Source organism: Hakea prostrata, chromosome 9 (genome assembly GCF_041222555.1).
Source record: "Hakea prostrata isolate BN-2017 chromosome 9, UWA_Hpros_2, whole genome shotgun sequence".
Classification (NCBI taxonomy): domain Eukaryota; kingdom Viridiplantae; phylum Streptophyta; class Magnoliopsida; order Proteales; family Proteaceae; genus Hakea; species Hakea prostrata.
This window is the reverse complement of record NC_142608.1, coordinates 45863658-45874997: the sequence shown is the minus strand read 5'-3', so window position 1 is coordinate 45874997 and position 11340 is coordinate 45863658. Positions and strand designations below refer to the sequence as shown.

At 37.9% G+C, this 11340-nt stretch overlaps 1 protein-coding gene across 4 annotated transcripts; it reads left to right on the top strand.

Moving 5' to 3' along the window:
* Nucleotides 1-684: 684 nt before the first annotated feature.
* On the top strand, nucleotides 685-10358 carry LOC149005328 (putative sugar phosphate/phosphate translocator At3g14410). Of its 4 annotated transcripts, none has more exons than XR_016175565.1 (9): nucleotides 764-887; nucleotides 2109-2216; nucleotides 2341-2375; nucleotides 6181-6293; nucleotides 6563-6824; nucleotides 8018-8286; nucleotides 8570-8727; nucleotides 8809-8867; nucleotides 9004-10358. XR_016175565.1 is itself a non-coding variant. In XM_089168494.1 (8 exons), exons 1-7 carry the CDS (start codon nucleotides 786-788, stop codon nucleotides 8701-8703), a joined length of 1023 nt encoding a protein of 340 aa, XP_089024620.1. In that variant the 5' UTR covers nucleotides 685-785; the 3' UTR covers nucleotides 8704-8727; nucleotides 8809-10358. The 4 variants fall into 4 exon arrangements, 1 of the variants encoding a protein (XP_089024620.1); XR_016175564.1 differs by having other exon boundaries at nucleotides 8974-10358; XR_016175563.1 differs by having other exon boundaries at nucleotides 8809-10056; nucleotides 10152-10358.
* The last annotated feature ends 982 nt before the right edge of the window (nucleotides 10359-11340 follow it).

Genomic DNA, 11340 nt, shown 5'->3' with positions numbered 1-11340 from the left:
ACCTTAAGATTTCCTTTGGAATTGAATTGAAAGTTCGTCCACTCCATTGCTTGAGACCCCTAGTGCAATTCTGGATCTTTTGCTTCAATTCCTACATGTTGGAACCTCTGCTTGGTGCCTTCTAGCTAGATTTAATCTGATGTTTCAGGTCTGAGTGGTCCTCCCACTCTGTTTCATTGTAGATTCTATTTGGCTTCCTCTTGGAGTGTTGGAGTTTCACTTCAAGTGGGTGTGTGGTCAAATCAATCCATGGAGTAGAGATTGTGCTTCCCAGTTGACTCAGCTCATGCCAGGCCGTACTCTTTTCTTATGCTCTACCTTCAAGGGCACATATATAAGTTTTAACTGAAAATCTACAGGAGAAGAACTGATAGTTTGCATGACATGTACATATGAGGGGAGGCAGATAGTAATGTTTAGTGATGCAATGTTATTCCACATGAGTGCAATGCCTCCAGACTTACCGGTTGTGGTCAAGTCCAACCATTAAAGGTTAGTATTCTGTTACATACTTTTCACCCAGAAAAAGATAAAAAAATAAAAGGAATAAACCGGGGCGATAACCTCGACTCGACCTATGAAAAGGACGCACGTTCCGATATGATTTTTTATTTTTTCACAAGTTAAAGAATTAACTAACTGATAACCTGAATTTCCCGTAAAATAAGTCTATCCTGGCCGGTGGAGTCACACTGAGCCTTCCTTTCCTCTTTCACTCGAAACAGTTTCGGAGTAGAATGCTCGCTGCAATTGTCATTGCAAGAGGTAGTACTTGAGCTCTTTCCATGGCAGGTCGAATCAGGAGATTCTGTAGGGACGAAGTCCTCACCTATGCTTATATTCTTCTCTACATCGCCCTTTCTAGCGGTCAGATCTTCTTCAACAAGGTCACTTCAATCTCTATCTTTTTATTCAGTCGTAGTTGCTTTGTAATTTCATTTCAGTTTCATTTCCTAGATATGCATACCAAGTTATAAGTAACCAACCACATTCGGTCGCTGATTTTTGGTTCCTTCCACTATCCCGTGGCTATGCTTTCTGTTAATGCTATTGCTGTGGCTTCTAATGGAGAATTGACCATGGAATATCACTTCATGCGCTGTAGTTAGTGTGATCAATTGATTTAGGGAAAGCTAGGTTTGGTTTTCATAATTTGTGCTTGGTTTATGTCATGATAGTTCAGTTTAAGAATGTTAGGTTAATTGACTAAACTAAGAGAGTAGCTGTAAAATCTTGCCAAGTTTATACAGAAACTATAAACATACCCACTTTCGACTTACTAAATTATGCTAAGTTCTGCTGTTCGACAATGTCATACGGAGCTTTTACATTAAACAACTAGTTGTGTTTTTTTTTTTTTTTTTTTTTGATAATGAGGATGATTGAAGTCGTAGTTTTTTGCGATCACGTATCTTGGTCTCTGCAGAAATGGCAGCCATTTTGTTGCCAGTTATTCCAAACAAGATGGTGTTTTGTGCACTGTGATAATTGTTTTACTGAAAATTGGAGTGTAAATACATTATATGCTTGAAACTGATACTTCCAAAAGTTAATGATAAAGACAGAGGGGATCGAGAGAGATGGAAATTTTTGAAAAAGAGAAGGAAAAAAAAAAAAAAAAAATTCTATTCTCAAAAATCATGTTGCTACCAATCATGACTCTCCAAGATAATTAGAGACACAATTTGTTGCTTTGCTTTTAGATTCTGGATGTACTTGCAAGACCAGGCAAATTTCAATCAACTTAATGGTGCAATGCCTCAGTAGTTGTACTTCTAATTGTGAAACACAAAATGCTAGATTACAAATCACTCAAAGTAGAATTCATCGGGGGAGCAATTATAGATGGCTTTTCTTAAATGTAGGCCAAACTTCTTGAGTTCTTGATGTCCCCTGATTTCTTTGTCCTTTTATTAGGGTGATAAACTTGGAGTACCCTCTAGAGTTACTTGCTCTCCTCTGTAAATTTAAAAATGCTTACCTCTTTCTCTCTCGAGTCCTTTTTGAATGTTGATTCTCCCATGTGTCTTTTTGGTAAGTTATATTTATTTGCTTCACATGGCTAATGGCTTTGAAATTTGATATTTATCAAACACTTGCTAATGCAGTGGATTTTGTCATCAAAGCAAATCAATTTTCCCTATCCTCTTGGATTGACAATGCTCCACATGGTCTTCTCCTCTGTATTATGTTTTATCCTCACCAAAGTTCTGAAGGTATTGATCGCTGTAGGCTTCTCTAATATTCATATACTTTATGTTTTGGGGTTAAGAACTGTGGAATATGTTATCTAAAGAAAATTTGGAAAATTTCGTATTACCCTGATTTGGTTCCTTACAGATCATGAAGGTTGAGGAAGGTATGACTGCAGAAATGTGAGTATCAAATGAACTTGAGCTTCCACATCTAGTACTTCACCTAGGGCATGTGGATTTTTATGGCAATTACGTGACTTAATATTTTAATGAAAAAGAAATGACTAAAAAACGCACTAACGCATTGGGTTGAATTTCAGATATAAGAGTTTTAAAATTGTCTGAGCACCTCTAATTCATTAAACAAATTTATCGTCAGCATTCAGCTAGGATCCTAATCTTGATTTTAAAATCTGATTCTGGAATCCAGCAAATTCCAGAATACATCATGTTTTGCTGGATTCTAGAATCCTCTTTATTCTAGACTTGGATATTCTAATCCAGAATTTCAGATATGAACAAAACAAAAATAAGGTCAAAGATTCTTTAAATTCAATACCACTATCTGAGATTCTTAATCAAGCACCTTCTACTTCCATTGGAACTGGTCACTGCTTCACAACCTGTTTTAGGAATCATTGCTGATGAACTTTTTTGCCCCCGCATTTTTATTATGGTGCATGTTTTGTTCATAGTGTAAAATTGCTTTCACCCTTTTGTCCTCCCCAAATACACAAATAGGGAACATACTATTTATAGTGCATTCTCTTTGACATATGAGATATGAAAAATAGTAATCTAAATATCTTGCTACAAAATCCTGGAAGATGGAAACTTATCTTTGTCTAAGTGTGTTTGTGTGTCTCTGTGTGTGCATGCTTTCTGTATGCTGTGAATATTATACATCAGTTTTTATTGGCAAGCATGCAAAAAATGGGGCATCTTGTCAACAGATACGGTTTAATGCTGTTAATGGAGGCTATAACCTTTTCAATGACACCTAGTACAGTCACTATTTCTACCCAGGGGGAAAAAATTAAAAGGTAATTGGTTAAAATTCAATGCTTAATAGGTTGAGAGGTAATTGGTTAGATTCAAGACCTAATAGGTTGCATGATGACCCCTCACCCGCTATTTCACTCCCTTGAATCAGTTGATGGTGATGCTACAACATTTTGAGATACTATCAGCAGTTTGACTCATTATTATAGTTTATCACTTACAAAATCAGGCAATTCCAGAATCACTGACATCCAAAAACTTCTGCAACACATATATATGTCTTTTTTGGATTACATTTACCAGTTTCAGGAGAGCCAACTTTGGGACTTCGTGGTTTGACTGGACTGTTCTGGGAAAGCCTTGCTGAAACTAGATATTTAACCTGGAACCTCCAGTTTAACACCAAAACTGTTCTACCATTCATTATATGGTTTTGGTTTGGTATGGAATTTGGAAAATCAAATGGTGTATGGCTCCTCAAAGGTGAAACTTGCCTTGCTTCCCTTGCTTGTTTCTCTTACACGAGGGGATCATATCGAGTCATTCTGATGTTTTTTTCATCCTTGAGTTAGACTCCAGGATGATTACTCCTATAGGTTTATACAGTTGTACTTATTGTTCTTTTAACTGAGTAAGCTAATAGAATTAGTGATTAAAATAAACAGGACAATTGGGTCCATTTCCATAGCAAATGACTGTCAGTCAATTCTGGTCTGTGCCATGTAGATCACTGGGGCCAAGCTAATTAACCAGATCTAAACTGAAATAGAACCTGCTTGAACTGAATAAAAACCAAGTATAAATCCTATTTTTAGCTTATTTTGTCAAATTTTAAGCTTCGAGATTTTTTTGGAGTTTAATCTCGTGACTGCTCTTCCCCTTCTCTGTCTTCCTATCCCTTCTCTGTCTTTGTCTTCCCCATTTTTTTATTCTTCTCGCTTTCTTCTGCTGTCACCACTAGCCTCTGTTGCCATCAGAGACTCTCTTGCAGGACACACTCTCCTCAGCCATTCCCCAATTCTCCTGCAAATTTCTTTCTTTCTTTCTTTTTTCCTTCCAGTCTTTTCTTTTTGTTTTGAAGGTCGTGCTTGGTGTGTTTGTCAAGTGCTCCACTTTCTTAATGTTTGGTTGTGGCTTCAAGTCCTGGAAACTGCCTCTTTGGAAATAAGCATAAAGCTGCATATGTTCGACTCTCCCCACACCCTGCTAAATGTGGGCGCCTTGTCCACTGGGTGCAGCCTTTTACTTTCCAGTCTTCCATCAATGGATTGCATCTGAGTGACAGGGACTTCAACTAGTAGTTTTCATTAGCTGATGGCTACCTGAGACTGATTGATCGGTAGTTCACCAAAATGTATTACAGACTGAGACTGATAATCAAGCAGTTTTAGTATTGCCAATGAGACTGATTATGTATCTGGTCAGTCTTTGTTTGGTCATAGTTCAGTTTGGTGTCAAGTTGAGCCTGTCTGAAACCAAGCTGACTAGCAGAATTGAATCCCTTAGGAGTATTTTCGTGAGTGATTCTCCATTATTATCCTGAAACTCAATATGGAGCATTTTGGTGAGTAGGGGATCTTATATACTTGAAACCTTTTGTAGAACTTTTAATAAAGCTTCCTGTCAAGATAGAATATGGATTGAGTAGTAAAAGATGATGCTTCCTGTCAAGATAGAATATGGATTGATTAGTAAAATATGATGTTCAATATTAACCACTTCTGCTTTGGTTTGGAGAGTTTGAGGAGGAGAGCAATGGCTCCCATGTGTCATGTTTAAAAAGAAGTGTCTTGCCATGTGAACAAGAAATCTTTAGAAAGTGAATTGGTAATCCATTTGAAGGAGGTTTATGGTGGTGATGCATTGCAATGATTCCATGCAAAATGTAATTAACTTAAAATAATTGCACCAAGCCTGCACCCTGCACCCAGATACAGTACGCTCTGAAATTATAGGTCCATCCCTCTGAAATGAAAAGAACCTGGTGGTAAACTGTTTGAAATATACATAGTAAGTCATTCATAGCTGAAATAAAAAGCTGTTGTATATAATTAAAAAGCATTCTAGAAAATCAAGAAATATTCTAACTTTTTACATTAAAAAAAGGTTGAAACATAAAAACAATTTTAACCTTACAATATTTATAAGAAAAAAATCACTAGAAAATTAAGAGAAGTTCAAACTATTTTTGTAAAGAAATTAAAACATATAAATGATTGTAACCTTGCAGCTTTTATGAGAAAATATATAGAAGAAGCTATTCAAGTCATTGCTAAGTTTTAATCTATTTCAATAAAAAATTAGAAGAGAAAGAATCCTTTCAAATAAAGGAATTGCAGAAACCATTAAGACCCATTTATAACTGTTTAAACTCATTTAAAACCAAAACCATTGAAACATTTATTTTGAAACCAGACCACACAACCTTACTGTGCCTTTATTGGCTACCATACTTCTGTAGGGGCCTCATAGCCTGGCACTGGATTTTGCCTTAAAACTATCTCATGTAATAACTCACTACTCCACGACCTTTTACCGTAGGGAAACAAGAAGTTTATTGGTATAGGAGTGACAGAAGCATTATTGAAACAAGAAGTTTTTAGTGGTTCTTTAGTGAAGAATCTTGCTTTTGTGGTGCTTAAAATCATTAATCGGTTCCATTTGTCCTCGCTTAGATATTTCAAGGTATAATGAGGCATCAGACTTGTTGGCTGAGGTTGGTACATCTTTAGTTTCTGGTGTTAAAAGACTGATCTCCTTTATTCTCTTTGCTTTTCATTTTTTTATTTTTATTTTTTATAACTTGTTACTTACCATGACATCAAAAAATATTATACTTGTTCTATAATTTTATCTGCCTCCATTAATGCTTTCTGTTCCCTCTCTTCTTCTGCTTCTAATTTCTCCCAATGTCCTTTTGAGTGTTGGATGCTGATCGTTTCAGTTTGTCCCATGAATAACTAATTAAGTTCACAACATCCAGGTATGCTAGGTCAGTTGTCCCAATTGGTGCAATGTTTGCAATGACCCTATGGCTGGGAAACACTGCGTACCTGTATATTTCTGTCGCATTTGCGCAAATGTTGAAAGCTATCAGTAAGTTTTGAATTTTCATCCCCTTCCCCATTTAAAGGTATTATTAGTCTCTTCATTTGTTTTAAGTCTCTTGAAAGTCCTGATAGCTATAGCCCATTGGAGGGACCATAGTTGGTTCTGCATCGTTATACAGTGACACCCCATCTTGAATTGTACACACAAGTCATTATCTCCTGCTTCATGGTGGGCCCTTTGTTTTCTGCAGAAAAGGATTTGATCACACCATTTACTCTGACTTGAGTATCTTTTACATTTATGAATTCTGGCAGTGCCTGTAGCAGTCTTCATTCTTGGAGTGGCAGCAGGACTTGAAGTAATGAGCTGTAAAATGCTTTTTATAATGTCAGTGATCAGTTTTGGGGTTCTTGTGGCTTCATATGGGGAAATTGATATTAACTGGATTGGTGTGGTCTACCAAATGGGTGGTGTTGTTGGAGAAGCTTTGAGGCTTATTTTTATGGAGATTCTGGTGAAAAGGAAGGGTCTCAAGCTGAACCCTATATCTGTCATGTACTATGTTAGTCCTTGCAGGCAAGTATTTTAACCCCTCTTGAAATATGATTGCATCATAAGCTCCTGAAGGCATTTCTTCTCAAGTGCAGCCTTTATAGGTAACCAATCATTTAATTTTTTTTGATGATAAAAGACAGCTTAAAAACATTGACATATGGGAGTTTGTGACTTCATACAGACAAGACTACTATTAGATGCTACTTTAGCTATACTAGCAAATTTCTCCTGGAGCATGGTAGATTGAAACCAGGAGTAGTTAACATGTTTTGTTGCCTCCGCAACCATAGTTAAAATATTAATAAGATTAACAGGCCAAGGTTTCTTAGGTCTAGGTAAAAAATTCAAAATGCTGGGCCTATTGCACCAAATGGTCTTGATTTGTAATCCCAATTGTCTTGCTTTGTTCAATCCTGTTCGGATTGCCACCAAAATCGCCTCAGCTTCGTTTGCATTTGCTATGCTTCCATAACTAAGATATTGAATATGACCATGTCTATAGATACCCATGCTCCAGCCTGCACTTTCTACCCGTTTGTTATATATCCCTGCACAAAGCAACATAGAAGAATTAGTATTGGATATACAAAGGTTAGTTTTATATTGAGTTTGTAGTCCCGGGTCTTAATATTCTCTGATTCCTATTGTGTGAACCCAGTTGACAATTAGGACTAGTCAATGTCTACTTATTTCCACCCTCTATGAGTAGGTCGAATTTGGCTAATCTTCATTGGCAAACTGACAACCTTACTGAACATGACAATCCCATAATTTTACGCTTATAATATGCATATATGTTGTTTTTGAATTCTTTTTTCTTTTGCTTATAATTCTGTTACTAGTTTAAAATTTAAATTTACTGCTTTTTCATATCAATATAGTTAGACTTGAATGGGAGATATCTTCTTAAACCACCAGAAATTTAGTAGGTTGAGTCTGAATTCACAGGCCCGAACTGGGCACAGATGATAAGTTGCGTGTGGGTATTCATGGACCTAATCGATTGACACCTCTTGGAAGGATAAAGTAGGATAGATTAACCCTACACACACTTGCTTTTTCTGCTGATATTAACAGTATACTTACAAGAATAACCCTGATTCTGTGATTTATGTTCCGGCCTTAACTTAACAACCTTTTGTCAGAAATCACTTCGAGTCTTCACTTGTGCAAAATTTTCTGACCTTCATAATCAGAGTTTCTTTTCCCTGCAGTGCTGTGTGCCTTTTCATTCCTTGGATATTCTTAGAGAAGCCAAAAATGGATGCAGCTGAAACCTGGACATTTCAACCGGTTGTGCTAATTCTCAACTGCCTCTGTACATTTGCGCTCAACATATCGGTTTTCCTTGTAATCTCACATACAAGTGCCCTAACTATTCGTGTTGCTGGTGTCGTCAAAGACTGGGTGGTTGTCTTACTATCGGTTTTTTTATTTGTGGATGCAAAGCTGACAGTTATAAACCTTTTTGGTTATGGCATTGGTATATAACAGTGACAATTCTCTTGTTAGAATTCATTTTTCCAACAGAAGAAACTGGGTATTGTCCCCATGGAGATATATATCCTAGGGATGTGTGCACATTCTACTGTGGCTGCCTAAATCTTATGCTAATCCTTGGGAGGGGCTTGCTGGGATGCGTGCACAATCTTTAGGGTGCCTGTGGTTTTCCTTAACCAAAGAAATAAATTTGAATTTGCTATTAATCAATTTTGGTTACGTTTTCATCTTTGTTAACATGAAAAAGCTGTCCCTTGCTCCTGTAGCCATTGCTGGTGTAGCTGCATATAATAATTACAAGTTGAAAAAGGAAGCTTCAAGAACCACCTCCGACAAGTCTCAAAATGTTGTAGCTATTCCGCTTGTCAACTCCTCAACTGCTCAGAGGACAGCTACCTAGATGGATTCCGATACTATTATTAGGGTGGGTTGCGTAAACTCTGGTACAGATATTCTTGATATATTCTTACTTGCTCATCCTTATTGCTTTTATTTTCTGATACAGAATATGTGCCAAACCTCACCTTCAGGGATGCTGGACACTTCTCAGTTTATACTGCAGCTGTGAGTATCATATTTCTCTTTCCCTCTCATTGGACACCACTTGAAGCCAAGGCTAAGGTAGCTAGTTATGGTTATGTTACTGTGATTCTTTTACATGATGATACAGAGGCTGCAAAATTGAAAATCGTTCTTGTAGTGCATGCTAGCTGAAAGAAACAAGGGGCGAAGAGAGTAATCTTTTAAAGTGTGTATACGCCTGATTCTCCTGAAAATTTTTGGGTTTTGGCTTACCGCTGTACATGGGGGTTAAAACAAGCATTGATGTTCTCTTATAAAGGCATTTTGGAATTCAGCATATTGAATTTTTGGACAATTTTTTTAAGGTTAGAAATCTTAAATTAGTATAAATTTAATAGTGTTTGGGATGCATTGTCAAATTGATTATGGGTTCAGAAGGCGTCTATTCCAGAACCAGAATGCGGTACACCAAGTGAATCTACAATGTTATAGATAAACAAAAGAGCTTTTTTACGGGTTGCACACTTTAGTGGGGCTTAAACTCTGGATATATCACTTTAGTGTCCTAAGTTATAATTTGCACACTCCCAGAATTACAAGTTGTAGACTATTAACATTTCATCTAAGATTCTGTAAACTCATGAGTGAAATGATCATATTATCCTTATGAGTCGAATGACATAACTACCTCCATTTAACCCTCTCATTCCCAACCTTTAGGTGGGTGAAGGGCTACACCTTGCCGGGAATTGACCACCGCTGTTGCCGGAAACCACCCCAACCCCTCCCAGCAACCACCCGTGCCGAAAAGTCTCTCTGTCAGCTTGTTACATCTTGTTTCTGGTCAATAATATAACTGCAATTGCTATTCTGCATTGTTCGTGCTACATCCAAATATACTTTACCAAGTTGTGGAATTGGCTTTTGCAAAGCGTGTAAAGCTGAAATGTTCTCTTTTTAATAGCCGGTAACCATCTCGTTGATCTCCATTCTCTAGAACAAAACCCCGCAGGTTAAAGCTGCCACACATTAGGCTTAATTCCAATGGATGCTCTGGGTAGAACCTACACCTGATTCCAGGCTGAACACCTCCAAGATTTGGATCTAGAATAAGCTTGCCCCGGGCATGGGTTTCAGCAGCCAAGGAGACTTTCAAGGATCAACAACAGGGGTGATGGATCTAGGTTCCCAGTTCTTCGCAGAAGGGCAACTCTTACCAGATTCACTAAAGGTAAGTGCTTTACATTTGGTCAATTTACCACTTGGCATCTATGTATTTGATACTTATTTATGGAAGTGATGACTAATGACTGACAATGAATTTAGGGGTGGAGAGGAGTGGAACGTTTAGAGTCAGATGTTTCAGTGAAGAGCAGGAAGCACTTGTTGTCAAGTCATGGGCTGCCATAAAACCGAAAACTGGAGAGTTGGGTCTAAAAATGTTCTTGATGACTAATGACTGGTTACTCTGCAAGAAATGCTGCCTAGAGGATGTGCAGCCGGAAAACTGTAATTTTCCTGGATTTGCAAAGAGAGAAAGGGGTGATTTCCAACAAGGGAAGGTGGGGGTGGGGTTGCCGGCAGGGGAGGGGTTGGGGTGGTTTCTAGCGATGGTTGTGGGTAGTTTTCGACAAGGTGTAGTAGGTAGAAGATGGGTTAGCAACGGCTGTGGGCAATTTCTGGTGAGGTGTAGGTAGAAGATGGGCCCTCCTAAGGGTTGGGTATGAGAAGGCTTATATGGGAGTAATTATGTCATTTGACTCTAATGGGGTAATATGGTCATTTCACTCATGAGTTAACAGAATTGTAAATGAAATGTTATCTAACTGTGTGCAACTTGTAAATGTGGGAGTGTGCAATTTATAATTTAGAGCACTAAAGTGAGGTACCCAGAGTTTGGAGTTCGGATTCTCTCCCATGATGGGGAGTATAGAGTGTTCCATTGACGATTATTGGCTACAAATTATAGGGGGCGCACAGGGTATTGGTGATGGGAACTATTTTAAAATTTTTTTTTATTATCTTCTTACCGGAGTAAAGTAAAATATTATAGGAAATGGGAGTAATTCATAATCATCCGGTTAGGATCGATCTAAACCAGCCCCATGGGTAGCTCACGACAGAGGGCAACAGGCATCTATCTCTCGTCTAGGTTCTCGTTCAATCTGTTATCGTCCTACCCAAGGACGAACTCGCTGTTTTTTTTTACTTATGGGCCCCATATACTTGTGGTTATAAAGCCGTTGGGGGAGCATAGAGTACTCCGTGTCAGGGAAAGAAACTTCGCCGAGATATGGTCTTTCGCTGGTTACCGAAACCAGCGAATCGGCGAAATCTCGCCGAGATTTCGCCGATTCAGGTGAAAATTTTCTTTAAAAAATGAATACTCTGGTGTTTGGTCTGCGCACTAAAGCTACAGTTTGCTTTACATTTAAACTTTATCTCTCTTCATTTAATGCTTTATCATCTCTCTTCATTTAATATCTTTACATAGGTACCACGTGGTTGTCTTGTG

Bases quoted from the DNA above. Each gene is read 5' to 3' on its own strand.
- LOC149005328 (XM_089168494.1), top strand. From the start codon at position 786: ATGGCAGGTCGAATCAGGAGATTCTGTAGGGACGAAGTCCTCACCTAT. The intron at 2,217-2,340 runs GTATTGATCGCT...GGTTCCTTACAG, and splicing joins TCCTCACCAAAGTTCTGAAG to ATCATGAAGGTTGAGGAAGG. The intron at 8,287-8,569 runs GTATATAACAGT...TTGCTCCTGTAG, and splicing joins CCTTTTTGGTTATGGCATTG to CCATTGCTGGTGTAGCTGCA.